A 26815-nucleotide genomic window follows, 5' to 3' on the forward strand; every position below is an offset into this window, starting at 1 on the left:
GATTAAACAAAAGAATCTGTCTTCAAGGGTAAGATAGAAAATTCAAGGGCCTACGTTCTTGATGAATAAATTAATGACTCTTTCGCTGCAACATTCTGTGAGAAGACACAGCCAAACACTCAACCCAGCACGGTAAGGAAACAAAGAAGCACTCGTCAAACTGAAGGAGATAAATGTAAGCAAATATGGTCATTTAAGAACATGTATCAGCCGGGTGGTGGTGGCGCACGCCTTTAATCCCAGCACTCGGGAGGCAGAGGCAGGCAGATCGCTGTGAGTTCGAGGCCAGCCTGGTCTACAAAGCGAGTCCAGGATAGCCAAGGCTACACAGAGAGACCCTGTCTTGAAAAACGGGGGTGGGGTGGGGGTGGGGGTGGGGTGGGGGAAGAACATGTATCAGCAACAGGCTGCCACATGTAAAAAAGGATACATAATAATAATAAAAATAATTTTAAAAATAAAAAAAGGACACAGGCTAAATGTCCCATTGGAAGAGACTGGAGTGGGAGTTTGAAATACAAGGCTCTTGGTCTTGCAAATTTAGACTCTAGATAGATGTAAGTTCTGGCCCTGCCTTGCCATTTTGCCCCATTTAAAAATGAAGCCAAGACAGTGACTGAAAAATGGCACTCAAAATGAGGTAGGCTAGAAAGGCATGGAGAAATCTTGGGGACACGAGAGGGGGAAAGGGGTCCCTCATTCGGGAATACAGTTAAACTTCTTGTGAGTAGAGAAGCAAAAGTTCTGGTATAAGGGCTGGAGAGATGGCTCAGTGGTTAAGAGCCCTGCCTGCTCTTCCAAAGGTCCTGAGTTCAATTCCCAGCAACCATGTGATGGCTCACAACCATCTATAATGAGATCTGGCGCCCTCTTCTGCAGATAAAGTACTCGTATACAATAAATAAATAAGTTTAAAAAAAGAATTCTAGTATAATTATCAACTACTTTTTTTTTTCTTTTTTCTTTCGAGACAGGGTTTCTCTGAGTGGCCTTGGCTGTCCTGGACCAGGCTGGCATCGAACTTAGAGATACTCCTGCCTCTGCCTCCAGAATGCTGGAATCAAGGACGTATGCCACCACTGTCCAGCAATTACCCACTGCTTAAGGGGCCTTCTCCTCCCTTCCTAGATAGAAAACTGCAATTTCCTGCGACTCTCACCAGAGAGCGACCACATTTACAAGAGGGCACAAACTAATTCCCTTATGCAGCCCTACTGTCTTCTGGACTACAATTCCACCCAAAGCCTCTCTGGAACCAACCTCATTTACCAAGAGAGCAAGAAAGTGGGGCGAGGGGATGTCTCCTAGCAACCTCTGAGACGTAACTCGGGAGCTACCAAAACAGGATACACGCTAACGCTAAGGCAATTCATTTCACTCTCACCTGAGCCCATGCCCACACTGAGGTGTGTTCTTTCTGAGCGCCTCTCTCTCCTAATCCTCCGCTAAATACCCATATTAAAATTATTTTATCTGCAATTTACACTGGCTAGTCCTGAAATCCTTTTCAGCACGGAAGCCTGGAGCCTCGGTAGGGCCTTTGTCGAGGTCACTGAAGGATTGTGGGCTTCAGGAGGTTACAATGTGGACCTGTGTCTCTGCCCCCTCACTGTTGTTTTCACGATTTCATATTTATTCTCCATGAGAACGCACTGGAAGGCGGGAGACCTGGTGCTTCTGAAGGTCGCCCCTATGGCTCTCCAGTGCCCCCTGCAGCCTGCATCCGCTCTCGCCCCCATCTTAAAAGCAGCTGATGGTCCCTTGCGACCCTCCCAGGGCAAATGACACCTCTCCACCCCAGAGTTTCCTCACCGGGTCCCTGAACCCTCGAACATTCTCCGCCTCCCCAGTCTTAGCGACGGACTGCCAAGGTTCTCCACAGACCAAGCTTTCCATCCCGGCCCTCCTGCTGCCCCTGGTGGCTGCCACCATCTTACCGACTTCTCACTCACGCAAAGGAGACAAACCACTGTGGGCAACAGTTGCGTTAGAACTACATTTCCCATGAGGCCTTCCTCAATACCGCGAGAGTTCCGGCGAGACCTAAGGAGAGGAAGACTACGCGCAAGCGCAATCTCGTCCTTTCCGAGTTCTTCTGCCGCGTGTCTGGAAGTTATGGCTGCTTCGCTCCGTGGTGCACTCACTGAAAAAACTAGGGCTTTGGGTGTTGGTAAGCTGTGGAAAAAGGAAGATGAGATTTTTCTACACATACCGTCGACACGTTTGTTGTCTTCAGAGGTGAAGTGGCGACGATAAGCTCTTCCTTTACTATTAAAGGCCTTAGGTGCTCTGAGACTCTGTATAAGAAAATGCTTTCCAGACTGAGAAATTTTATGAGAAAGGGTTGAAACCCATTTTCGGCTTCGAACTCCAGTCTCTATGGGGGAAGGCTTCCATCTTGGGCAGCCATGTGCGGAGCATGCAGCCCAGCGGCCCTGGGGTCTCATTGAGGCTGGTGGCCCCTTAATCCCAGAGCCTTAATGCGTGAGTGTGTCCCCTGGCTGTGCCTTGACATTGCTTAACGACCTCAGGTTGTAAAAACGGGATTGCAAGCTGAAAATCCATAGTGTTAACGTGGTATGATTTTTTTTTTCTTCCCCGAAGGCATGCCTTGGGCACCTGTGGAGACAAGCTGCAGGTTCCGCTGTCGCAGAAGCAATGGCTGGCGATCCCTGGGAGTAAACGGACCTGCTATGGTCACCGGTCGAGGCGTAGGTAGATGGTGGGCGTCTGCCTCGGGCTGTCCTGAAGTTCAACTATAAGAATGAATTGTGTTGAGCCCTGAGTCCATTTTGGTAAGAGTTCTACTCAAAGCCCACAAGAGGGTCTGTCCCGGTGTAATTTGGGGCCACCAAGTGTCATTCTAGACACGGACGGGTACCAGAATGGAGGGGAGAGACTTGGAAAAAAGAGTTTGGGTTGGCTGGGATTTAGGAGCTTGGGACTGTTGAGCCGAGGATGATCTAAAGTTATCCCTGTCTGAAATGACGTCTCTTGTGAAGAGTCGTGGTTTACTGAGGTTCAACTGCTAAGACCTGTTTTGAGAAGAAACACCTTAAGGTTGCCTCTGTGAGAATGAAGTGCCTTGTCTTTCTTAGGCTTTAGGTTGGAGGTGCTGGCTCTGGGAGACATGGTCACAAGATGTTCAGAAGGCCTTCAGGATGGTGGCATGGTAAGAGCTTCTTCGTAGAATTGCAGGGGTGTGGCTGGCTGGTTGGGGTTGTGGATGTTGCAGGGTTGATAGGCCAGGTAAGGGACCCACCGTTTCTGTTCCGCTCGTAAGTTTAGCGCTCTCACAAACTATATTTACCATTTGAGAATACAGAATTGTTCCTCAATCTGCTGCCAAATAAACTGAAGCTCAAAGTTACCTAGGCAGCTGTTGGCTTCCAGGGACATCTGATCACACTGGATGGACATACTTCAAGGCATAGGGCTGCCGTTCAAAGGACATGGGCACCCAAAATGTCAGTTGCCAGAGCTGCATTTTGTATAGTGTTTTTTAGTTCGATTGCATCCAGAAATTGCATTTTAGATTAACCAAAGATTTGGGCTTGTTGCCTGATTGGCAGAGAGCCTTTTGTCTTTTGTAAAGCAGGGTGAGTGGTTTCCAAACCTGGACGTATCTCAGAACACTTAAAAAGTGTTAGAATTACATATTTCCAGCTGGGCAGTGGTGGCACTTGCCTTTAATCCCAGCACTTGGGAGGCCAAGGAGAGGGAATCTTTGTTCAAGGCCAGCCTGGTCTTCAGAGTGAGTTCAGGGACAGCCAATGCTACACAGAAATTCTGTCTCGAAAAACTAAAGAAACAAAACAAACATTGCATAGTTCCTGGGTCTGCCTCTGCCAGTAAATGAAAACCGTTCTGGGTTGGAATCAAGAATCTTGGGGGTCAGGTCTGGAGAGATGGCTCAGCGGTTAAGAGCACTCACTGCTCTTCAGAGGTCCTGTGTTCAGTTCACAGCAGCTTAAAATCACCTATACTGAGATCCAATGCCCTCTCTAGCATGTAGGTGTGCATGCCGATAGAGAACTCATCTACATTAAATAAATCTTTTAAAAAATCTTGGATCTAAGAGTAGGCAAGTAGAAAGAATCTGAGGATCTCTCTCTTCTACTTTGAGCTTAGGGAGTCTCTTAAAAAAGCAAGATTAGTAGCGCTGGCTGTTTGTTTTTTGGGTCTTTGAGATAAGGTTTCTCAGTGTAACAAGAGCCCTGCCTCAACTCCCTTCGTAGACCAGGCTGGCCTTGAACTGGCATTGATCCGCCTGCCTCTGCCTCCCCAGTGCTGGGATTAAAGGTGTGTGCCACCACGCCTGGGTCTGTACTATTATCCTCGGTCTTAAAAAACTGAAAGCCATATGCTTGCCTTTGTACATGTTGATGGGGGAAGGAGAAACTGTATAATGTCAGGTGTGATAGATGGCTGTCCTTTGGTAGGTGCACTCAAGTACCGTTTTAGGCATTCTATTGATAGTCTAGAAAGACTTAGTATAAGACAGGTACTGCAGAGGATGACCCTTTTCACCCCAAAGTCTTAGCCATGTAACCTGGATTGGCCTTGAATCTGCCATGGAGCACAGGTTGGATTCCTTGTCTTAAAACTTTTTTCTCAAGTCAGGGTTTCTCTAGTTAGATTGGCTGTCTTGGACTTTCTTTGTAGACCAGGCTGGACTTGAACTCACAGCGATCCGCCTGCTTGCCGCTGCCTCCTGGGTGTTGGAATTAAAGGCGTGAGCCACCACGCCCAGTTTCTTATGCTCAGAGCTGTGGGGGCTGAGTCTGTGATGATGTAAAGTTATCCCTGTCTGAAGGCCAAGAGCCCTTTCTGTGGAATGTGGATATCTGAGATTCGGCCTCCTCAGCTTGCCAAGCCAACTCCAGGTGAGACTTTCTAGTGAGGTGTTTTAGAGTTAACCTTGTATGTGTTTTCTTACCGCCAGGTGCAGGCTGAGCCTCAGTTTCTAGGCCTGAAAGGGACATTGTAGCAGCCACACAGACAACCATCCTGCGCTGGGCTCTGATGTGCACAGGAGAACAACTTCCACACGCAGCTTGTGCAGGGTGAGATGGCTCCCTTGTGACAAATGAAGCCATTGCTGTCCCCTCTGTAACCATCGCTCCCTTGGTAATATGAGACAGTGTCTTACTGTACATCCCCAGCTGGCCTGTGACGTGCTACGTAGACCTGTGAGTTTGAGGTCAACCTGCTTCTGCCTTCCAGGTGCTGAGATTAAAGGCATACATCACCATGCCTGGCCCTTTGTGACTTTTAAAGTTCCCATTTTGTTTGTACTCCAAAGAAGCCCATAAGCCTGTGATGGATGGTTAGTTATCCCTGTCTGAACATTTCAACTGAGGGAAAATACTCTATTCTGAGGCTTAGGGGTGTGGCTTCATGTTTGAAGAAATCCGAGCTTTATAAGGGATCAAGTTGAATAGACTCCACAGAGAGCTGGGTGTGCCAGCCTTCCAAACCGAAGGTCTGGCTGCCCTGCTAATCCTCCCCCTTGGGTGCTCTGATGGCAAAGCCCTGAGTTAGCCGGAATGGGCAAGTCGCCAGGACTCATTTTGTGTTCACTTGAGTATGAAAGGGTGCTTGTCACATATTTCTAGAAAATGAATGTGCTCTTTTGAAGGAAACAGGAATGTAAGGCTTGTGCCAGCTTCTGTCATAAGCATGCTTAGTGACTGTCCTTGCCTCTGCAGCAGTTCCGGCATTTAAGAAGAAAGGTGCTGTGACCCTGGCAGCCTCCTCAGTACAGCTTAGATCCTGTCTGAATGTCATGGCTGTTTGACAGGCACCAGAGAAGCAAACAAGTGGCAGTGGGGCTGGGGTTGATAATTCCTGTGTTCAGCTTGAAGTACCCATAAACTGTCCGTTTCTGTGGAAACTGGGGTATGCAGTGTTACACTTAGGGTCACATTTTTGTTCCTCACTAAAGTAGCTGCATTTGAGTGAGATTTACAAGGCCCTAGCAGCCTGCAGGGAAAGCAGAGTGGAGGCTCAGGTCACTCTTGCATGGACTCCAAGGTTCGGGTTAAATATAAATATTCCTGATATTTCATGAGAATCTGTTTTTGGTCACTTACCAGAAACATGTCTCCTTTAAAAAATAATAATAACCTGCTGGGCATGGTGGCGCACGCCTTTAATCCCAGCACTCGGGAGGCAGAGGCAGGCAGATCTCTGAGTGTTCAGGACTAGCCTGGTCTACAAAGTGAGTCCAGGACAGGCAAGGCTTTGCAGAGACACCCTGTCTTGAGGGGGAAAAAAAAAACAAAACAAAATCCTAGTTATCAGCCTGCGTTGGAACTTTGGTAGTGCCTGCCTGTGTTCAGTGCACATACTACCTGGTAGATGACAGTGAGGGGATTCCTGGCACTAATTATACTTGTCCTAAATGTTTCAGTTTTAAGTCACTTAGCTGGCTGGTTTTTCTCCCCCCAGGTTATTGCCCTGTACTGCCAGAGAGACCGGTGTAGCTCTGCTGCGGCCTTTAATCTCTGGAAGAGAGAACCATCAAAGGACCTGGAGTTTGAGCTGCAAAAGTAGCCAGCAAAGTCAATTGTCTGCAGTCACCCTGGGAAGCCTTTGGCAGCTGGTGAAGGTGCCTGGGCACTGGGGAGGCAGGTGCTGAGCCTAGAAAAGCACTTCTCAGTGGATTTCCTGGGAAGTCAGGGTTTGCTTTGTGTTCTGAAGCAAAAATAAAGTTTAACTTGGTAGTGCTGTGGATGCAGAGAATCGGATGTTCTCCATTGATCTGTGCTTATGTCGTGGGTTGCTGCCTAACATCTCACAATTCCAGGAGTATGGGTTGGAGTGCTGGCTGCTCTCCCAGAACACCTGGTTCAGTTCCCAGGAGCCACATAGTGGCTCACAACCATCTGAAATTCTAGTCTCAAGGAATCCTGCCCTTTGCTGCCATCATGATGGCACAGACCAACATACAGATAAAACACCCACACACATAAAAATAGAATTGATAGAAGCCCTGCTAATGTGGTGACACATTCCGAGGGCTCAGAGGGTGCCCGGGGCCTGTGGGGGGCCAATGTGGGGGTTAAGTGCTTGATATGGTCAGCTGTGTGAGACCCTAGAAGGGCCTGGTGGTCTGAAGAACTGACCGCACTGTGATGAAGTTAGTTGACAGGACTCCTGGAAGGCTCATCATTTACCCTGTTCTTGGGGCAGCAAGAGGCTGTGGTTTCCATGGTAACCCCAGCTTTGTCTCAGACTATTTAGCAGGCCTGTCTCAGCCTCCCCAGTGCTGGGACTAAGATGGGAGCCACCATGGCCACTATTAGGTTTGGGGAGAGGTCTGTTTGTTTGCTTTTGAGACAGGCTCAGTTGTTGGGTCAGTAGTGACTTGAGTTTATCCTCAGATTTCCCAAACCACAGAACCAAAGGTCAGTCCTCAGCTGAGGGCATCAGGCCAGCAGTCCCTAGATACACCCACTTCCCACCCTCAGCCTCACACTGTTTTAGGGACTGTATGGTAGATAAGTTGGATGAGACTGAAATGGCTTTCAAAAGCTCATGAAACTGAACTGCCTCAATTGATGTTTATTGAAACTATGATGTGAGGGTCCATCATTCAGTATCCTGTTGGTGACGAGGGATAGATTTCCAGTAGGACTTCTCTTGGTGGTGGCAGCTGGTGTGCGGTGATTAACTGCTGGTACCTCCCATACTGTGGTGCTGCCTGCGGCCCTGCTAGGTAGTCTGTCCTGAGTTCCACCACACCTTTGCTCCAGATTAGCCACCTTGCAGTTTGTGTCTTCTACTTTATCAACGCAAGACAGATGGTCATCCATCACTTAATCCTATTATCTAGCCTTAAATGTCATTCTGCCTCTAGCACAAGGCAGAAGTGTCATGGTATCCTCGCAGATTGGATGCCTTTGGCACTTGGGAGTTAATGGTTTCAGTTGTGGGTGGGCCTCTGCTTCGTCTTGGTTAGCAGACCGCAGAGTGCTTCCATTCTTGTTTCTGGTTGTTCAGGACCAGGTACTGGCTTTGAGCTACTTAGCTCGAAGATGTGCCTGCCCCTCTACTGGTGAGGTTCACTGTCTTATTTTGGGAATGTTAACCAAGCCCTCCCTTGGCTAAGACCCAGAAGCTTGAGTCAAGAAGGTGTTGATTGAACAGGCCCTGCTGATGTGATGGCCATGGGTCTTGTCTCAGTACCTTCTGTTGGGAAGTAGAGGGCCAAGGGGAGTGTTGCCTCTTCCAAAGGTTGAAAGGTCAGCAACAGTTCTTGAAGCAACGAAATCAGTACTTTGGGGGTGGGGACGGGGTCAGCGCTGGTACAGCCAAAGGATGCCGGCGTTGTGCAGATCCCTCCATAGTGCAGCCTCCAGCGACAGATCATGGTTTGCATAGAATATCAGTGGCTTCTTTTCTCGTTCGAAATAGTGGTCTGAGTATTTCTGGTAGTTGCTTGTGATGAATCCATAGGCACTGACCTGGACAAGGACAGTCACAGTGTTGGCTTACTTGAAATAGTGTGCTGTCCCCAAGCAGGTTCCCTTGTACGGACAGGAGGAAGCAGATAGACAGCTCAACACGGGCACTTTGTGCCCTTTGTATACATTCTCAAAGCCTTATTAACCCATGGAACAGAAGGGTGAGTTAGCAGTTACCAATGTCCTCCTACTCCGTGAGGCAGAACTGGGTTTGCAACATAAATGTGACTTCAGTGCATGAAGTTCAAGGGTGGAGGCAGTCACCCAGGGCTACAGTGACTGCACTCCAGAGACCCGCATTAGAACGGGTAAATGACAGGGCCTGGGTGGTGTCTAGCTTCCATCCCTCAAACCTTTACAGGGATCACAGCCTGCTTTTTTCTCGGGTCTTGAAGATTGAACCTAGGGCCCCATGCTCCGTTCATCTGTATTCCATAGCCTGCCTTTGAAAACTCAACCTCCCTCTGCCCCCTTGCACATCACCAGGCAGACCTACTTTTACTGCAGTTTAAAGTTGTTTTCATATGGAAGGCTGAACCTACTGTCCATGCCAGCTCTAGACATGTTGCTTTCAAAGGGCTGTTTGACCAGCTGCACCTTAAACATACACAAAGGCGGCAGGCGGTAGGAAGCAGGGCAGGAGGATGCCGGAGCTGAGGCATGGCTGACCCAGAACCAACCCTCCTGCATAACAAAGCTGTCCTGCCAGTGGGGATCTGTTGCTGAGCCCCACTGCTGGGTGGCTGGCCTTGGGCCACAGTGAGTTCTGTTGACTGCTGCCATGAGAGGATCACGTACCTGGTCACAGGTGTGCAAGGCTGTCAGCAACATGAGTGCTCCTGTGCTGGGCATATACAAGTCTCTGTAGGGCGTGTTAATCATCTTGGATTTCAAAAACCTGGAAGGCAATCGGGAGGAAACTAGCAAAAGCTCAGTGAGGAAAGCCCTCGTCACACAAGCTTTATAGACCCCGGGGTAAGCACACAGCTGGGATTACAGATGTGGTTGAATGGGAGGCAGATGACAGAAGCCCACATCCCAAGTGAGGGTGACTCAGGGGCTGCATCCTAACCTGTGTGCTGCTTGCATGTGGTTCTCTCTGAGCCCTCCCCACAAAGATTGTCTGCTTTGTTTTGGGTTTTGTTTTGTTTTTTTTGGACACAGGGTCTCTCTGTTGGCTGTCCTGAAACTAGATTTGTAGCCACACCTGCCTCTGCCCGCTCCCCCACCCCAGTGCTGGGATTAAAGGTGTGTGCCACCATACCCAGCCCTCCCCACAAAGATTTAAATAAAGACTTGAGAAAGTGTTGAATGCCAGAGCGATGGTAGACTCTAGGCTGCCCACAGGCTAGAGAAGCTCAGACACTGTCCCTTCTACTCCAACCAATGCGTTTTAGGGAGAATGCAAGTCAACTCCTAAGTGTGAGCATTCCAAGATGGAGTGGACACCTTAAAGGGGCGCGCTACTCCCTTCTCTCCCGTTCTACAACCACCATCCTTGACCCTGTTATCTTCAACGCTTGGGCGTACATGGATTGCCTCTTTAACCTGAAAGGGGAAGTTTCTCTGCCCCACACAACTTGACCGTCAGGGATCACAGATGAGCAGGGAGCTCGCTCAGATCTGGGCTCACTGGTGTGATGGTATCCACAGATCCTGACCTCAGACCTGGATTTATGTCTGGGCAGGTCACACAAGTGCACAGGGCTTCTGGCCTCACTCCACCGACGGCTTTACCCACTGTTGAGATGCTGGTCCTTGTGGTATACAGCGAGTTTTCAACTGTGGAATGGCTAGCTTTGGGCATCACTACTGGACCTGGGCACTGAAGGACATTTGGCAGATGCCTAGCCTCTGCCCACAAATGTCATGCCCTCTATGACAACCAAAATATGTCCTGACAAAGCCAAATACCCACCCTTGTACTCCCTCAGTATTGGGAACCGCTAACAAGAGGAAGCTCTGCTGGAGGGAGAGAAGTGAGGTCAGGCTGACTGCTCCCCTTGGTCAGGGGCTTCTGGTGGGGATGGGTTTTAGAGCCAAACTTGATGGCAGGCAACACGGCTGGGCACCGTCTGCCTTTGTGAAGGTTCCTTGCGTTCTCCTGTTGTTTGTTTTGTGCTACGCCTGCCTACTGTATCACCACCTCCATCCAGGTGGTAAATGGGACAGTAAATGAAATTACAGAAGCTTTTCGCGCAGCGATGGGCGCACGGCGCTGAGCAGGGCACTGCCCCAGTGTGTAGTTTATGAGGCCCAGCTGAAAGCACTCTAAATGTGTGTGGGGTGGGTGTGAAAACGGAAGAGGAGGCGTTGGTCCTCCCACCCCATCCAATCCCCATGCCCCATACCTCTGTGTCAGGTAGTTGATGAAGCCTGGATGCAGGAGCTTGAATTTGCTGGCAGAGGTTTCTGGTCCAAAATAGGTGTGAGGCCTAGGTCCCACGATAGAAGTGGACAGAGCGCCCAGAACCATCGTATTGAAGGGAGAGCGAAGGGAGCGTTAAGCGCTTGTGGTAGCGGTAGGGCCGGAAGGGTCGGGGCTGGGAGTAGAAGCGGGAGAACGGAGTATAGAAGGTGGCTGGGAGCGCCGTGGGTACCACGTGGGGCTTCCCCTTTAGCAGGACCTCAGTTGGCGGAGTGTAGGAGAGAGAGGAGGGGGGTGTGAACAGGGCCGGAGGTGTGGGGTAGGAGCAGTTCATCTGGGGGACGTGAGGGGGTGGCGGCAGGAGGGGGAAGTAGAGAGAGGCAGGAGGGGGTGGTGCTGGCCTCCTGGACTCCTGGCCCTGGCATAGAATGGCACAGTTAAAGCACGGATTTTGCGGAAGAAGTGCTGTAGGGGGTTGGAAAAAGGGAGGCTCTTTCATGAAGCGTGGCACATAGGGGGCGATACAGGAAGGGATGTTCCGGATGGGCCCGATGTAGGAGGCCGAGTTGGCAGGGCTGTGGGAAGGGGACCTGGTCACGAGCGTCGAGGGTGTCAGCGAAGGGTTTCGAGAGAGGGCTTTTAATCCCGTCTGGGAGGGAGATTTGGAGGCTGGTGGAGTAGGGGCTTGAGTGGACCCTCGGGACACATGTTGGACATGAGGACTAGGAGACTGGGAGGAAGCCCGGGAGGAAGGCTGAGAAGGAGCCGGGGTAGGGTTGTGAGAGGTTGGGCGGGAGGAAGACCCCCGGGTGGGGGAAGGGGAAGGGGCGGAGCCTCCAGAGCTCGGGAGGGGCTGCTGCTGGTTGGTTGGATTCTCAGCGTGGTTAGACCGGGACTGGGATGGGGACTGGGTTGGGGATGGATTAGGGGTGTGGGAGGGGGAGCTCATTGGTGTTAGGGGAGGCTTATGTCCACCCGGGGTCTCTGAAGAAAGTTTCCCCAAGGGCCCATTCCCAGCTCGTCACAAAACCCACCCTCAGTTCTCAAGACCTATAGCAACGCCAGGGGGTAATTGTTAGGTAATCACAGGGTGGGGGTGGGGCACCCGGCAGGGGCTGGCACCTCCAAAGCTGCTTCAAAGAATGGGTCCCAAGAGCCAGGAGAGGGGTTTGGTCTTCTGGCCACAGCAATAGCATAGGTTTCTAAGGCACAAGACACTGAGAAGGCTCAGACCAGGGCATAAAGGAGGAAAGAGTCAGGCCTGATATCCAAGAAATGGGGGAGAGGACGTGATGCTCCCTTTGTTCCCAGCTCTCTGGACTGAGCCTGGGGACCCAGTGTTCCTGGAGGATGCTTACCTGACAGGCTCAGTGATGGAACACTAGGCCCAGCTCTCCTCCCTCCTCCCACCTGCTGCCTACAGGACTTCGGAGTGGGGGTGGGGGTGAGCGGGGAGGGGGAGAGGGCAGCCTCCTAGAGTTGAGGGGCCAGGTCTTTCCACCCCCTGAGAAAAGACTAGCCCCTCATCTAGCAGGGCTACTCAGGCCTTGCGCCACCTGAAAGAATGAGGGGCCCGCCAAACCTGCCTTCAGCTTTAATGGCAACACTTCCGGTGGCCAAACGTTACCCTTCTATCCACTGCAGTGTTTTATGAGCCTCGTGGCCCACCCCACCCACGGGTCCGCAGAAGATGGCACCCACTGTCAGATTACAATCCCTAGTGCTAAATTATGCTGAATAATTAGGGATTATTGAATTTTGTGGGGCTTTTTTTTTTTCGAGACAGGGTTTCTCTGGGTAGTCTTGGCTGTCTGCTTTTGTAGACCAGGCTGGCCTCGAACTCACAGTGATCTGCCTTCCTCTGCCGATTGTTGAATTTTGGAGAGAGTTTTCTCATCATACAACTCACGCCATATCCAGGGCTAAAGGGCCATTAGCCAGCTGCACTACCCAACCCGGGGGTCCTTGGACCAAGAGGAGATGCTCACTGCGTTCCCCACCCCCATGTTACAGGCTCACACTCTAGTCAGCTGCTCACCTGTCCCCTTTATCGGGACCTTCTGGAACAGGCACACCCAGAATGGCAGATCTCAGCATCAAGTAGTCACGGATGTCTGAGGGGATGAAGATGTAGCGCAGGTCCTGTCAGGATGTCAGACAAGGCTCGTTCAGCTCCAAAGAAAATATCCCTCCACCGCATTTCCACCTGAGCTCGTGAGGTTTCCTTACTAGGCTGCATTCCCACTGGGAGGTACTTGGCTGGCTTCGCTGTCGGCTCACACATCCCTGTAGGAGGTGAAGCATGCTTGCTAGGATTGGCTAGGCTTGGTAGCTAACACATAGCTGCCTCTTTGTGTTTTGAGATTTTGGTGATTTGTTTGTTTTATTTTGACAGTCTCATGTAGTCCAGGCTAGTCTCATGTAGTCCAGGCTAGTCTCATGTAGTCCAGGCTAGTCTCAAAACTCCCAACAGAGCCAAGGGGCTCCTGGTCCCTCTGCCTCCTGAGCCTCCTGTCAGACTCCAAAAGTAGAGAATAGATGGGCTGGAGAGATGGCTCAGCGGCCAAGAGCACTTGCTCTTCTTTCAGAAAGCCGGATTTGATTCCCAGCACCCACCCGGTGGTTCATAACCACCCACAACACCAGTCCCAGGGCATCCAACACCCTCTTCTGGCCTCTGCAAGCACCGAGCATACACACCGTGCACAGACATGCATGTAGGCAAAATTCACACAAAATCTAGCCGGCTAGGCCATCCAAAGTGCGTGGCTTCCTTGCTCCCTCTAGACTGCGCAATCCGGGGAAAGTTAATCATTATGTCTTGAGGGCTCTTGAGGGTTCGCCAGAGAGGCCCAGGTGAACAAGACCCGTACTGTGGCCATCCTGACCCTGGCCCTGCTCCTGCCTTCAGAGGAAAGCAGCCCGCTGCTGCCTGAGAGAACCATTCTCTAAGCCACTCCCAAATTCCTGACACACTGACTTGATAAAAGCTTGTCATTTAAAGTGGGGTGACACACTGCCTCAGAGGTTCCATGGCAACATTTTTTTTCTCTCAAGAGCTAATTGCTTCTACAGTGGGGACTCGGCGCACAGACGCTATGCGGAAGACACTTCAGAATGTCCTGATCAGAGGCAGAAGCTTCTAGAAACATGGCCCATCCCCTTCTAGGCCCATAGAGTCCCTTACCTGAGATCTCCCTTACCCTGCATGTGGCATCCAGAGAGAGAGAGAGCAAGGCAGAACTCATGGAGTTATGGGGTTATGGCAAGTGAGTGTGGAGGGAAGACCCAGGGGAGAAGACGCCAAGGCTGGCTCCGACACTAGCTGCAACCCGGCCATGAGACTGCTTAGACCTCAGTTTCCCACACAGAGCTCTGTTGAGAGTTGAAGAGGTCATTCATTATTCTCTGGGTGGGTACTGTGGGGAATGGAAAGATCTCCAGGGGGCCTAGATTTGGGTAATTCTAGCTGAATGTCTTGGACACGTTCTCAAACATCTCAGCGTCGACTTCCCCGCGCGCCCCCACCCCCAAAGACAGTCTCACTATGTAGCTTTAACTGTTCTGGAGCTTGCCGTGTAGACCAGGCTAACCTGAGAAATCACAGAGACCTGCTTGCCCCTGCCTTCCAAGTGCTGGGACTAAAGGTGTTCGTCACCACGTCCGCCCGGCAACCTCCCAGTAGCCCTTCACTCTGCCGCCTGAAAACAGATATGCTGATCCCACATGGAACAACCAGGACACTTGTCTCCATGCCCTGGGGCACTCTGGGAACAGAGGAGGTACCCAATAAATGCCCTTGCACTGTACATGGATATGGGAATTCTGGGGTGGGCACTCTAGGTTTGAACCCTCTCCCTTCTGCTGACTTGCTGCATGGAGGGACGCTGGGCCTCAGTCTCCTCCCTAGGGAAGTGGGGTTCACAGGATGCACATCTATACTCAGGAAATATTAACTCTTCCCTTTCCATGCTCGCGAGGCTGCCCAGAGCCAACAGAAAGAACGAGAAATGTCCAACAGGTCTGCCTTTAGCTCTAACGTCTGCCGCAGTTGGCCAGGGTCTTTGTTTTGTTTTGCCTTTTTGAGACAAGGACTCTCGATAATGTAGCCCTGGCTACGCTGGAACTCACTGTAGATCAGGATGGTCTTGAATTCAAAGAGATCTGCCTGCCTTTGCCTTGAGAATGCTGATGTGCCCAGCCAGGTGCACGCCTTTAATCCCAGCACGTGGGAGGCAGAGGCAGGTGGATCTATGTGAGTTCAAGGCCAGCCTGGTCTACAAAGTGAGAGTCCAGGACAGCCAAGGATAACACAGAGAGACCCTGTCTCAAAAAAAAAAGGCATGTGTCTTTGGCCACCTGGAAGGTGACCGAGATCATGGTACCTATCCATGCACTGGACTGAGAATCTGTGAACCCCAAGGCCCGTCCCACACAAGGGTTCCTGAGAAGACAGTGGCCCCTGTCGGCCACTGTGGTTCACCTGCTGCTGGCCTCACCTGCCCCTGGGGTACAGAGGTGAAGCCCAGGTTGGAGTAGGAGATGAGAGAATTCTTCATGGTGTTGACGGTGAAGCCGTAGAAGGAGGTCTTGGTGCCCACGTCGCGCTCAAAGCCTTTGATCACCGCTCCATTGAGTCTGCCCCAACAGAAGCCTCTCAGTGGCTTTGTGGCCAGACACCACGCTATCTGGCTTACATCCCTCTCCGTGGCTCTAGCTCACCTGTCCCCATCCCTTTGTGCCGCTCCCCTGCCTGTGAGAATATCCATTTGGGGCCTAGCCTGATCCTCTCTTTTCGGGTCCTCAAGGGGTGCTCTCTGAAGGGGTAACCTAGCCCTGGGACCCTTCCTCCCAGGTGCCTAACACAGGGCACCTGCACTCTGCCTTCAGGGTTGGCAGCTCTCAACCTTCCTAACACTGCAACTCTTTACTACAGTCCCTAGTGTTGTGGTGACCACCCCCCACCCAACGTTCATTCCTTCTTTCTTTCGTTTTTCAAGACAAGGTTTCTCTGTGTAATAGCTCTGGCTGTCCTCGAACTCGCTCTGCAGACCAGGCTGGCCTCGAACTCATGGAGATCTGCCTGCCTCTGCCTCCCAAGTGCTGGAATTAAAGGCATGTGCCACCATGACATTACTTTCATTGCTACTTCATAACTGCAATTTTGTTGCTATTATGAATCATAAATATCTACGTTTTCTGATGGTCCTAGGTGATGTGACCCCTGTGATAGGGTCATTCAACCCCTATCACAACCCACGGGTTGAGACCCGCTGGTCTAGACCATCTGTCCATCCTAACTGCTGAGCTGCCTTAAGCTGGCTGGCTATTGCGTTTGCCCTGGCTTCGAATGGAGTAGGGTTCCCCCAGGGCTAGCAAAGCACGGGCTGCCCACCCAGTTCCCTGCCCCGCCCCCCCGTTCTCATTACCTGAACACATAGTCATGGTCATCGATTTTCTGACCCTGACAGGATCCATTCAGAATCCCTCCGTTACCCACCACAGCACAGCGAATACAGCTCAGAGGTGGCTTCCTGGAGGGACCAAACAGTTCTGCGCTCTCGGGGCTGCTCAGGAGTCTCAGGGTAGAGACGACGGCTGTGGGTGAGGACAAGGGGGAGCCGTGAGGAGCGGGCTGTTGCCGGGCGTTCCCCACACTGGCTTGGGTCCTGTGTTATGGAGGCCATCCTAGGAAGTACAGAGTGTAGTGTGTGTGTAGCGGGGATGGAGAAAAGGATGCGGTGTGTGTGTGTGTGTGGGGGGGGTGCGCTTAGGTAGCTTGAATATCCAGAATAACTAGTTCTCTAAGGCTGGTACACCCCAAAAGAAAAGAATTCAAGGCATGGGATGGGTGGGTCTGACTGTGGTGGTTTACTCATCAAATAGCCATGGAAGAGCCGTGGAAGGCTCTTGAGCCTCTGATGTCCGGCTACCATTAAACGCTGGACATTTTCCATGCCAAGGGGACCCCAAAATAGTGAGAGCCACTGAGCAACTTAGTCCTGGGTGCTCAGATGAAGGAGGGGGCGGGGAGAGAGAGAGAGAGAGAGAGAGAGAGAGAGAGAGAGAGAGAGAGAGAGAGAGAAGCGCCCTCAAGGCTCTCCACTGATGCTGGGAAGGCAGGCAGGCACACAGTAGGGCCAACAGTGGGAAGAATGGGCTGGCGGAGGCAGAAGGCAGGGGAGAGGCAGCAGATAGCAGATCACCTTTGTGGGAGAGCCCCTGCCATCCATAGGGGACTTTGTGCTGGCTCAGATTGTTCCAGAGTTCCTGAGTGAGGAGGCCGTCCCACAGCAGCACTGGGGTGGAGAGATCAAACAGACCCCGGAAGCGTTGATCTTTCTCAATGGCCTGGGAAAGTGGGTGTTGGCAAAGCTGGCTCTGGAAATGAGAAGGGGAGAGGGTAACGGCCTGTCAGGTAGGGGTGAGTGGTGAGGGGTGTGTCTCTCTGGGAGCCTACAGACCTCACAGGAGAATTCAGAAGGTGAGCTTCCCTTATTCCCCCAGAAGGCTATCCCTGGGCCTTTCAGCTGAGATTGCCTGTGGTCCAGCAGCCTGATGGGATCAGGGAACTTTCTGGATTCAGCATGCCCAGCCCTTTCTTACCCTCCTGATGCCACATGCCCATGGTTCAGTGGCTCTGGCTTCATAGTCCTTCACCTCCCACTTGGGCAGACTTTGGGTACTTAGTAACCAGCGAGTGAGACCTGTGTCTCCAGTGGATTCAAGCCTGGGATTTAGAGTCTGTCAGCCGGACCCCAATCCTACCTCCTGCTGGCAGGAATAATACCCTCCTTCCTTCCATTGGCTGCTCGTTTTCAACCCCCCAGCATTCGTGTCCACTGAGAACCTTAAAATGACACCGTGGTGTTTTGGACCTGATGTGCCTGCCATTCAGGAGCTTTGGCCTCAGTTGGTGAGGCCAATCGTTGAGAGGCAGTTGGATCACAAGAGCTCCTTATCAGTTAGCCCATAGATGGATTAATAATAAGCTGATAGCAGCCCCAGCATGGTGATGCAAACCTTTAATCCCAGCATTCCTGAGGCAGAGGTAGGCTGGTTTCTGTGAGTTCAAGGCCAGCCTGGTCTAAAGTTTCAGTACAGCCATTGCTACATAGAGACTCTGTCTCAAACACCAATGCTGCTGCTGCTCCTCCCTTCTCCTGCTGCTGCTACTAGTACTACTACTGCTGCTGCTGCCAGTACCACCACCACCACCACCACCACCACCACCACCACCACCATTGGGAGGTGGCAGAAACTTCCACAGCAAAGCCTCACTGGAGGGAGCTGGTCACGCAACATGCTTTGGGGGCTACATCTTGTCCTAGGGTGCCCTTGGGTCCTCTCACCCTGCTTGCTGGCAGCCATGAGGTAATTGACGCCACCACCTGCTGCCTGCCATGATGCTGTCCCTTTAGAAACAATGGATCCAAGGGACCGGGAAACCCCATGAGCCCTTCCTAACTTTTCTTCCTTTGAAGTCGTTTTCTCACGCGTTTGTCAAAACAACAGAAAAGCCAAAGCGTGTTTGGAAATAAGGTATTTGTGTATCTCTTCAGAATGAGGTCTTATGGGCTTAGGCTAGCCTTAAATACGGCTACCAGCCTCCTGATGATGCTGTGTAAAAAGTGGAGGTCATGCAGTGGATAGAGTTATCTCTACATCCAAGGAATTGGGGGGTGGGGGAGCTTTTTAGAGCCTCTAGCATTCAGAACCAGTGGAGAGTGGATTTCTGTCTGTCTGTCTGTCTGTCTGTCTTAATAATGCATATGTGTGTATTTATGCATGAGAGAGCAGCTGCCCCACAGACACCCAGAAGCCTCAGATCCCCCCTAGAGTTGGAGTGCTAGGAGTAAGCCACTGGATATGGGCGCTGGAGACCAAAGTGGGACCTCTGCAAACGTGGAGCACACTCTCGGCCCCAACCTCCGTTGTGTCAAGTCACCTAGCCTGTGTCCTGAGTTCTGGGAACCTCCACACCCAGGGCCCTTTTGGAGAACCGGGTTCCTAACGGGGGTGAGGGGGTGTAGGGGGGGTGCATTCTGATCTGTCACTTTCCCAGTGCTGAGTCTCACACAGTAGTCTTGGGGTGGAGGTGGGGCGGGGCCCTGTTCCTTCTGAATAAGCTGCTTTGTTAAGCCGTTGATCAAAGGGCAGAGCAGGAAATGGCTGAACAGTGTTTTCTGCTATCATGCAACATACGAGCATCCCACACTGTGCAAAAGTGATGCAATCCAAACCACAGGGCCTATGGGGGAGAGGGGGCGTGTGGTGAAACCCTCACGAACGTGGTCCATGTTGTATTAAACCAAAGACAAGTAGGGAAGTCAGACAGCCCCAAGGCCCAGGCCATGGCAATCTTGCCTTGGAAAGACCAGAGGTTTGCTTGTGCACCGTGGTGTCTGGAGGGTAAGCAGTCAGTGAGGGTGACCAGAATGGCAGAAGCTGTCTGTAAACGGAAGGTGAGTTGTAGCTGCAGGAGTGAGTGGGTGAGCCCGTGATACAAGGCCCTGCAGGGCTCAGCTCAGCTGTCTGCAGCTATCTAGGTGTCCTTACCAACAGATGGACACATTTGATTCCTCAATATCTCCTTAAGGCAACCCAGGCAGGATACAGGCTGGATGACGTCAGTGCTGCTCTAAGCCATAGGTAAATCCATCTTTCTGGTCCAAAGTGTGGGGATGCAACTAACTGGCCTTGCTGCTTCCCAGGACCACACTTTCATCAATACCCCACCCCCTCAATAAAAGACACTCTCTGTAACCCTAGGTCTGTCTGCTTTTCTTTCTCTGGTCTCTGGGTACCTCGTATACTAAGATGGGTTTTCCCCAACTAGCTGGGACTATGCGTCAATCAGCACCAAGTAGAAAATTCGTTGGAAGCTTAAAAAATGGCCTGACCCCAAGCTCTCAGGATGCTTATAGCTTCTTCAGCTGCTAAGCACTTTGCCACGACCTGTTCCCGATACAGGCTCCCCTCACCACCTGCCCAGAACCACTTGTGCCATCCCTGAGTTACTAGGCTATTGCTAAACTCTTGAACACAGGGACATCTTTCCCCCCTGCGCCCCCCAAACCTCACTTAACTAAGTGCCCAAGCCCAGTCTCTTAGGTACTTAAAAGTCAATGCTTAAGCCTGTATTAATCCATAAAAGACACAAATTGCCCAGTTCAACCAGTATGAGGAGCTGGGGTGACAGAGAAGGCTGCATCCCACCCAGGTTGTGACCAGGTCAGGGGTAGGATCAGGGCTCCTATGCCAGTGGCACTCATGACTGCTAAGCTGGTCTGAGCAAGGCACCTAACTGCTCTGTGCCTCAGTTTGTCCCTCTAGACTAGCTCTAGTTACCATTTACCTGACACTTGAAAACAAAGTGCTGTGTGGCACACCAGGTACCTAGCTAGATGAACCCCCGGAGGTAAACAGGGGGCATTTCCCCAGAGCTTGGGGTTTTCAATGAGCAAGTGAACTGTGACTTGTCATAAGTAGGTTCCAGAGGAATAAGGAAGCCATTCAACACAAATATATAATTTTGAGGGGATGGCTAAGAGTGTACTGCTCTTGCTGAGGACGAGGGTTCACTTCTCTGCACCCACACTGGGTGGCTCACAACTGCCTGTAACCCCAGCTCTAGGGGATCCTACGCTTTTTAGGTACCTGCACACACATGGTGCGTGTACATACAAGCAAACATGTACACACTATGACTAGTAAATAAAGATTAAAACAAATAATATTAATTTTTTTAAAAAAAGGAGATGATTTAAAGGAGCTAAAGAGATGACCCTATGATGAAGAGCACACATTGCTCTCACAGAGGACCTGAGTTCAGTTCCCAGTACCCACAACTGCCTGTAACTCCAACTCTGGGGCTTCTGCTGCCTCTATCCTCTGTGGCACCTGTACCCTCCCCCCCCCCTCTCCCACACACACACATTCAGACACACAGTTAAAATAAGGACATGATTTTAAGACTCCCAAGAACGTTCCAGCTGATTACACCCAAGAGGTACTTATCTATCTTCCATTTTCTGCTGGGATACAGGAAACACAAGTGGCCAGGTCTAAGATGCTGGGAGAGGATGGGTGTCTACCTCTGTGCTGATGGAGGTCCAAACAGATTAAACCCAGAAGCCTCACGAATGTTTTTGTTTGTTCTCTTCTCTCTTCCTCTCCCGGCTAGAACATTCTCACACTGCCCCAGATTGGTGGACCACTGTACCTTTTTGTTTTCGGAATTCGATGCATTGGGTTCAAAGAATGTTCGAGGTGACAGGATGTTCCTGGTGGGGAAAGGCAGATAGATGTAAAGCAGGGTCCAACCAGCACCTTAGAAGCTTCTAGACTGATTTCCACAGCGCCGAGGATGACAAAAGTGCCAGGGTCCCCAAGATGTTCCTTCCTTTGATTCTTATTCTGGGTCCTCTTTAGATGCACAAGCTGCCGTTACTCAGTTGCCTTCTGCCTAGCTACAGAAACAAAGAAACTTGTCTCTCAGCAAGAAGTGTGGAGTTTATAGGAATAGGGTTGGTGTGGTTACAATAGAAAATATGAAACAGGAAAAGACGGCCAGTCCTTGGAATTGTGACTGAGAGGTCTTGGAAAGCCCCTAGGATGAACATGGCAGTGTAGACCCTTAATCCAGTGATTAGCAGACTGAGGCAAAAGGTTCAAGAGTTCAAGGCCGCCCTCTGCTACGTAGCTTTGAAGTCAGGCTGATGCTGGTGACACAGAAGCAAACGGCATCATCACCGATAACAGAAGCCTAAGGAGGGTTGTGTGTGTCTTGCCCTTCAAGGGGAGGATGCCCACAGCTCTGCAGCTCCCCGCATGGCTAAGGCTGTAGTGTGGCTTGACAGTCTGACTCTTAGGGTTTACAGGCGGCCCTCTCTGGTAAACTGTCCATTGCGTCCCAGTTTCAGCCTCCATACAGCAGGACTTGGGTCACCTGATTGTTGGACCGGGCCCAAGAGAATAGCTACATTACCTCATATGAAAAGGCCTTCTAAATGCCAGCCATTGTTTCTAAGGGAGAAAGGTGAGGGAGCTAATCCCCTTATCAGTCTCTTCTAAAGGGAAGTGAGGGGGTGCTCACGGTTCCAGGCACCATGAGGCCCCAGGACAGAGGGAAAGAAAAGTTCAGAGGACGGTGGCCGGGTGCTTCCCTCACTTAGTCCACATGCCTCAGCAGCAGCAGGGAGGTAAGGGAGTGCAGAAGGCTGGGGCCTGTAGTTTTTCCTGAGAAGCAAAGGTCGCCTGTATGTCCTGAGCTCGCTGGCTGAGCCAGGGTGGAGCTTGTAATCCAAGGGCCCTTTGGTTTCCCAGGGTTCTAGTAAGATCCTGAAGGCACAGGAACTGAGATGATCCCTTCCCTCCTCGCCCTCCCCTCCCCCACTAGCCAGATGTCCACCCCTATAATCCTATAGCTTCTCCCTCCTCTGAGGAGCTGAGCCCCGGTGTGCTTGCTCAGCCTGCACTACCCGGAAGGAGCTGGGCCAGCATCCATGCCCTGTAGGCCCTGAGGTTCTGATGGATTCCAAGCTTGACCACCCATGCCACCTCTATACCCTCTGGTAACTCTGTCAAGCAGTGAGCCCTTGCGAACTCAAAGAGGTACCTGCCAGGTTCACAGATTGGGGACAGCAGGGCGAAAGTGACTGAGATGAGGTGACCATAGCGGGGACCCCAGGCCTAGTGGGACGTCCTCCCAGCTTTCCTGGGTTTGGTGACTTCACAAGTCCTCTCTCAGAAGGGCTCCTTAAAAGAGATACCCAGATACCTAGACCCCTCTGTGAAGACTTTTCAGGCTGAGAAACAAGCACAAAAATGTACATTTTAAAAAATAAAATTATTCATCAAGTGTGGTGGCATCTGCTATAATTCTGGCACTCTAGAAGCAGAGGCAGGAGGGTCACGAGTTCAAGGCCACCCTCAGCTACAAAACAAGTCTGAGGCTAGTTTGAGTTTCACGAGCTACTGTCCAAAACCAAAGAAACAAAGTAAATATAAATATATTCAGCTTAATTAAAAAAAAAAAAAGAGTGTGTACTATGTATCTGTGTGCTGTGTGTACATGTGTTCATTTCATCTGTGTGGAAGTACACGGTCACTATAGAGCACATGTGGAGCACATCCGGAGCATTGCAGCATCCAGGGCAGAAAGAATGTGAGAGCCTGAGGGTGGGGGAAGGCGGTGTGCTGTGAAATACTACTGTCTTCCGGCCATGGACATGGCTATTGCAATCAGGAACTCAAAGGAGCTGCAGTTAGCTGCCTGCCTGAGCCTGTCAGCGGTCCCTTGTGGCAGGGGTGGGGCTCCTGGAATCCTTCTCCCCCTTGGGGAAAGCTTACTGAATATGGATGAATTCTGGGGACTGGGCGCCATTGTCTTCAGTTGTGTACGCACTGGGGGAGCCCACTAGCCTCCAAAGGTCAGTTCCACAGCCATGCTCGCACAGACCCTTGGTTAAACCCAGGACTTCATAAAACAAGGCAAAAGAGCAAAGGGGCTTTACTTGTGGGGAAGAAAGGGCTGCTGGTGGGAGCAGGCAGGAGACAAGAGAGGGTGAGAGGAAGCTCATTGTATACATGAGAGAGAGAGAGAGAGAGAGAGAGAGAGAGAGAGAGAGAGAGGGAGAGGGAGGGAGAGAGAGAGGGAGAGGGAGAGAGAGGGAGAGAGAGAGAGGGAGAGGGAGGGAGGGAGGGAGAATACATCTTTTTCTTGTTTTTTTCTGGGTTTCTCTGGGTAGTCCTCGCTGTCCCAGAACTCACTCTGTAGTTGGCCCAGAATTCAGAGATCCGCCTGCCTCTGGCTCCCAAGTGCTGGGATTAAAAAACATATACCACCACTGCCTAGGTGACATACGGAATTTTCAAAGAACAAACTTAAACAAAAAGTATTGGCTATAAAAAGTAACTTAAAAAAATAAAGTTTAAAAAAAAAAGGCGGGGCAGTGGTGGCGCATGCCTTTAATCCCAGCACTCGGGAGGCAGAGGCAGGCGGATCACTATGAGTTCAAGGCTGGCCTGGTCTACAAAGCGGGTCCAGGACAGCCAAAGCTACACAGAGAAACCCTGTCTCGAAAAACCAAAAATAAATAAATAAGTAGATAAATAAATAAAGTTTTGCCCTAGGACAGGAGACCCCCCCCCCCCCGAATCAGAGTCCTGTGAGAGATAACTAGATGGACACCCCCTGAGGTGCAGTAAGCGCCCCCTTGGCCTCTGCAGGCCCAGCCACTCTCCTACTTGATTGTCTCTTGGCCAGGCTCACAGGAAGGATGTTCAGCATCTGGCCACACTCAGAACGCCACCTGCCATGCTTGACTACCTACCCACCTCCGACTGCCAGGCTGTCTTAACCTGTCCCCTGTCCCCTGTGTCCTGGTTTTCTTGCAGCCAAGGCCAACAGAAACAAGGAAAAGGACAGGCTCTTCCTTGCTTCGTTCTGGATCTTGTCAGGGTTTTTTTTCTTTTTGGTTTGTTTTTGTTTTTTTTTGTTGTTGTTGTTGATGTTGTTGTGTTTTACTTTTAGCGCTGGGGGTGGAACTCCAAGACTTCATTCGTGGGAGGCAAACACTCTACCAAACGAGCTACACCCCCAGCCCTTAGATCAGATTTTGAAATGGAAAAGGATCTCTTGAGAAGGAAAAGGGTTTGTGAGAGTCCATTGGGGAGAAGATTCAAGCCCTTCAACTCTACACAAAGAATTACATTCAACCAGGAAGTGCTGAGAGCTGGAGAGACAGACAGTCTTCCATCGGAAAGAGCGTGCCAACTGCTTACCAGTACCAAATGCTCATACAAGTAACATTACACACACTGATCAGGCTCTGTTTAGGAGCATGTGTGTCTGTGTGTGTATGTATGTATGTATGTATCTGTCTATCTATCTATCCACACTTGTAACAATAATGACAAAAAGAAAAAGCAAGGAGGACTACATGGAAGACTTCAGAGGGAGGAGAGAGAAGGAGGAAATGATGTAATTATATTGTAACCTCAAAAGTAAATAATTAATAAAAAATGTTCTCAAAAAAGGAAAAGCTTAGTCGGCCATGGTGGCGCACACCTTTAATCCCAGCACTCGAAAGGCAGAGGCAGGTGGATATCTGTGAACTGGAGGCCAGCCTGGTCTACAGAACAAGTTGCAGGACAGCCAGGGCTACACAGAGAAACCCTGTCTTGCGGGGGGGAAAAAAAGTAAAAAAAAATCGAAAAGCTTTGCTGAGGTGTATAACCGACCTTCTGTGTGCAGTCCTGCTAGGTCCTTTGCAGGGTGCTACCAGCTTCGGTGTTGCCAGCTAAGGGGACTGGACTCAACTGTTTGCAAGCAATTTTCATGTTGTTTGCAACTGAGGTGTGTCCTTTAGCCAGACACTAGATACTTACTTTGTTTTCATCCCAGAGAAGTGTGCAGAAGCCAAAGCGAAAGGAGAAGAAAGCCTGGTTGCTGAGGCTCTGCATGCTGTTGTGTGGGCTCTTCTGGCCCACCAAACTCAGATTATAGGTATGGATCCCCCAAAATAAAGCTAAACCCTCTGGAGGTGCCTTCAGCAAACCAGGGGGAAGGCTCAGATAGGTTCAGAATCTGCCGCTGTGCTGTTGCAGATGGAACTCGCCTTTTCGCAGGGCCACGCCCCAAAGGGGCTTAGGAGAGTAACATAATAGACCCAGATAAAAGGGAGCCAGATGCGGGTAACACTGAGCCCACAGCCTGGAGTGAGCGGAGTTGACTGGTCACCTCTCACCCGAAGAGTAGGATAAAGTTGGAAAACAGGAGACTTGGGTCCCTACCCCAAAGTGGATCCAGAAAAAAGTGACAACGGGGTGCTTCCAATTAGGCCTGGAGTAAATTGACTAAAGACATCAGGGTCTCCAGTGTGCTCCAGGGGTGGGGGGGTGGGGGGAGGACAAACGCCGGTCCAAGGTGTGTCGCCGCTGCGAATCACGCCAGGGTGTCCGCGGGCAACCGAAGAGATGTGAGCGTGCGCCCTCCCCGCGCCCTGGGCACAGCACACCGCCGCAACGCTTACCTGGCAGGGGCCCAGGTCTCCCGGGACCCCGCCGAGGAGTACAGTGCGAATAAGATGCCGGAGCTGGTGGCTACCAGCAGCAACACCCGGAAGAACCAGCTGCGCGGAAGGTCCATGCGAGCCCATCCGGGGTGCGTCCCGTCTGCAGCCCTGAGCACTATGCTCCCGGGAGGAGAGGCCAGTCCCTATGGGGCGCGCGGAGGCGGCCGCCTTGCTCAGCTCCGCCCTGCCCACTGTGGGCCGTCGCAGCGCCTCCTGGTCCTGCAGCTTCCCCTGTGTCCTCGCCAGCCTTGAGGTCTCCGCAACTCCAGAGACTTGAGAGTCTCTAGGGCCGCCCCTTCAAAAGCCGACTTACAACTTCTGTTGGCTGGAGCCGCGGGCGCCGTTCCGTGGCTGCTCACCCGGTACTTCGATGGCTGTCACACGGGACTCTGATCTCTAGCGAGAGCCACACCTCGGACGCACCTATTCCGGAGTTGGTCAGGGATGTTCCGTTGGGATCATCCAGGGCTGGCATGTACAGTGAAGGGCAGGAAGATCACAGAGGGAAAAGGTTGTGTGATGGGCTGGCTGAGCTTAGAGTTGCTCACCCCAGGTTTCTGGTAGTCGGAAGTGGGCGGATGACAGGTGTGAAGCAACCTGGCCGGTTCCCCTCGCTAGGACCGCTAGGACCGTGGACTTGATGGGTTAGGCCCTGGTGCCTTGTGTCCTTGCATAAGAGTACATCCGCAATCTCAGCACTCGGGAGGCAGAGGCAGGTGGATCGCTGTGCGTTTGAGGCCAGCCTGGTCTACAAAGTGAGTCCAGGATGGCCAAGATAACAATGAGAAACCCTGTCTCGAAAAACAAAAAACAAAGAGTGCATCCACAAGATGGAAGGAAACCCCTTAGCTGAGATTTGGGGGTGGAGGTGGAGGGTTCAGGTAGGCTGCCGGCCG

General features: G+C 51.3%; 2 protein-coding genes and 1 long non-coding RNA gene across 4 annotated transcripts; 1 reads left to right on the forward strand and 2 right to left on the reverse strand.

Moving 5' to 3' along the window:
• Positions 1-2036: 2036 nt before the first annotated feature.
• LOC311579027 lies at positions 2037-6747 on the forward strand. Its single transcript, XR_014773032.1, has 5 exons — positions 2037-2238; positions 2605-2795; positions 3099-3172; positions 4946-5066; positions 6454-6747. It is a non-coding gene; the product is annotated as an uncharacterized lncRNA (long non-coding RNA).
• Positions 6748-7549: 802 nt separating this feature from the next.
• On the reverse strand, positions 7550-26761 carry ST6GALNAC2 (ST6 N-acetylgalactosaminide alpha-2,6-sialyltransferase 2). Of its 2 annotated transcripts, XM_084749225.1 has the most exons (9): positions 25878-26752; positions 21065-21125; positions 17046-17220; positions 16269-16437; positions 15339-15477; positions 12878-12981; positions 10823-10906; positions 9270-9369; positions 7550-8471 (listed from the first exon to the last, which is right to left on the reverse strand). In XM_084749225.1, the coding sequence occupies exons 1-9, from the start codon at positions 25991-25993 to the stop codon at positions 8304-8306; spliced, it is 1116 nt and encodes a 371-aa protein (XP_084605351.1). In that variant the 5' UTR covers positions 25994-26752; the 3' UTR covers positions 7550-8303. The 2 variants fall into 2 exon arrangements, with proteins under 2 accessions (XP_084605351.1, XP_084605352.1); XM_084749226.1 differs by lacking the exon at positions 21065-21125 and having other exon boundaries at positions 25878-26761.
• On the reverse strand, positions 10902-11834 carry LOC311579024 (testis-specific serine/proline-rich protein). Its single transcript, XM_084749227.1, has one exon. The coding sequence runs from the start codon at positions 11786-11788 to the stop codon at positions 10907-10909; it is 882 nt and encodes a 293-aa protein (XP_084605353.1). The 5' UTR covers positions 11789-11834; the 3' UTR covers positions 10902-10906.
• Positions 26762-26815: the final 54 nt, after the last annotated feature.

The sequence above is a fragment of the Acomys minous genome (genome assembly GCF_964271855.1).
Source record: "Acomys minous genome assembly, chromosome: 12".
Classification (NCBI taxonomy): domain Eukaryota; kingdom Metazoa; phylum Chordata; class Mammalia; order Rodentia; family Muridae; genus Acomys; species Acomys minous.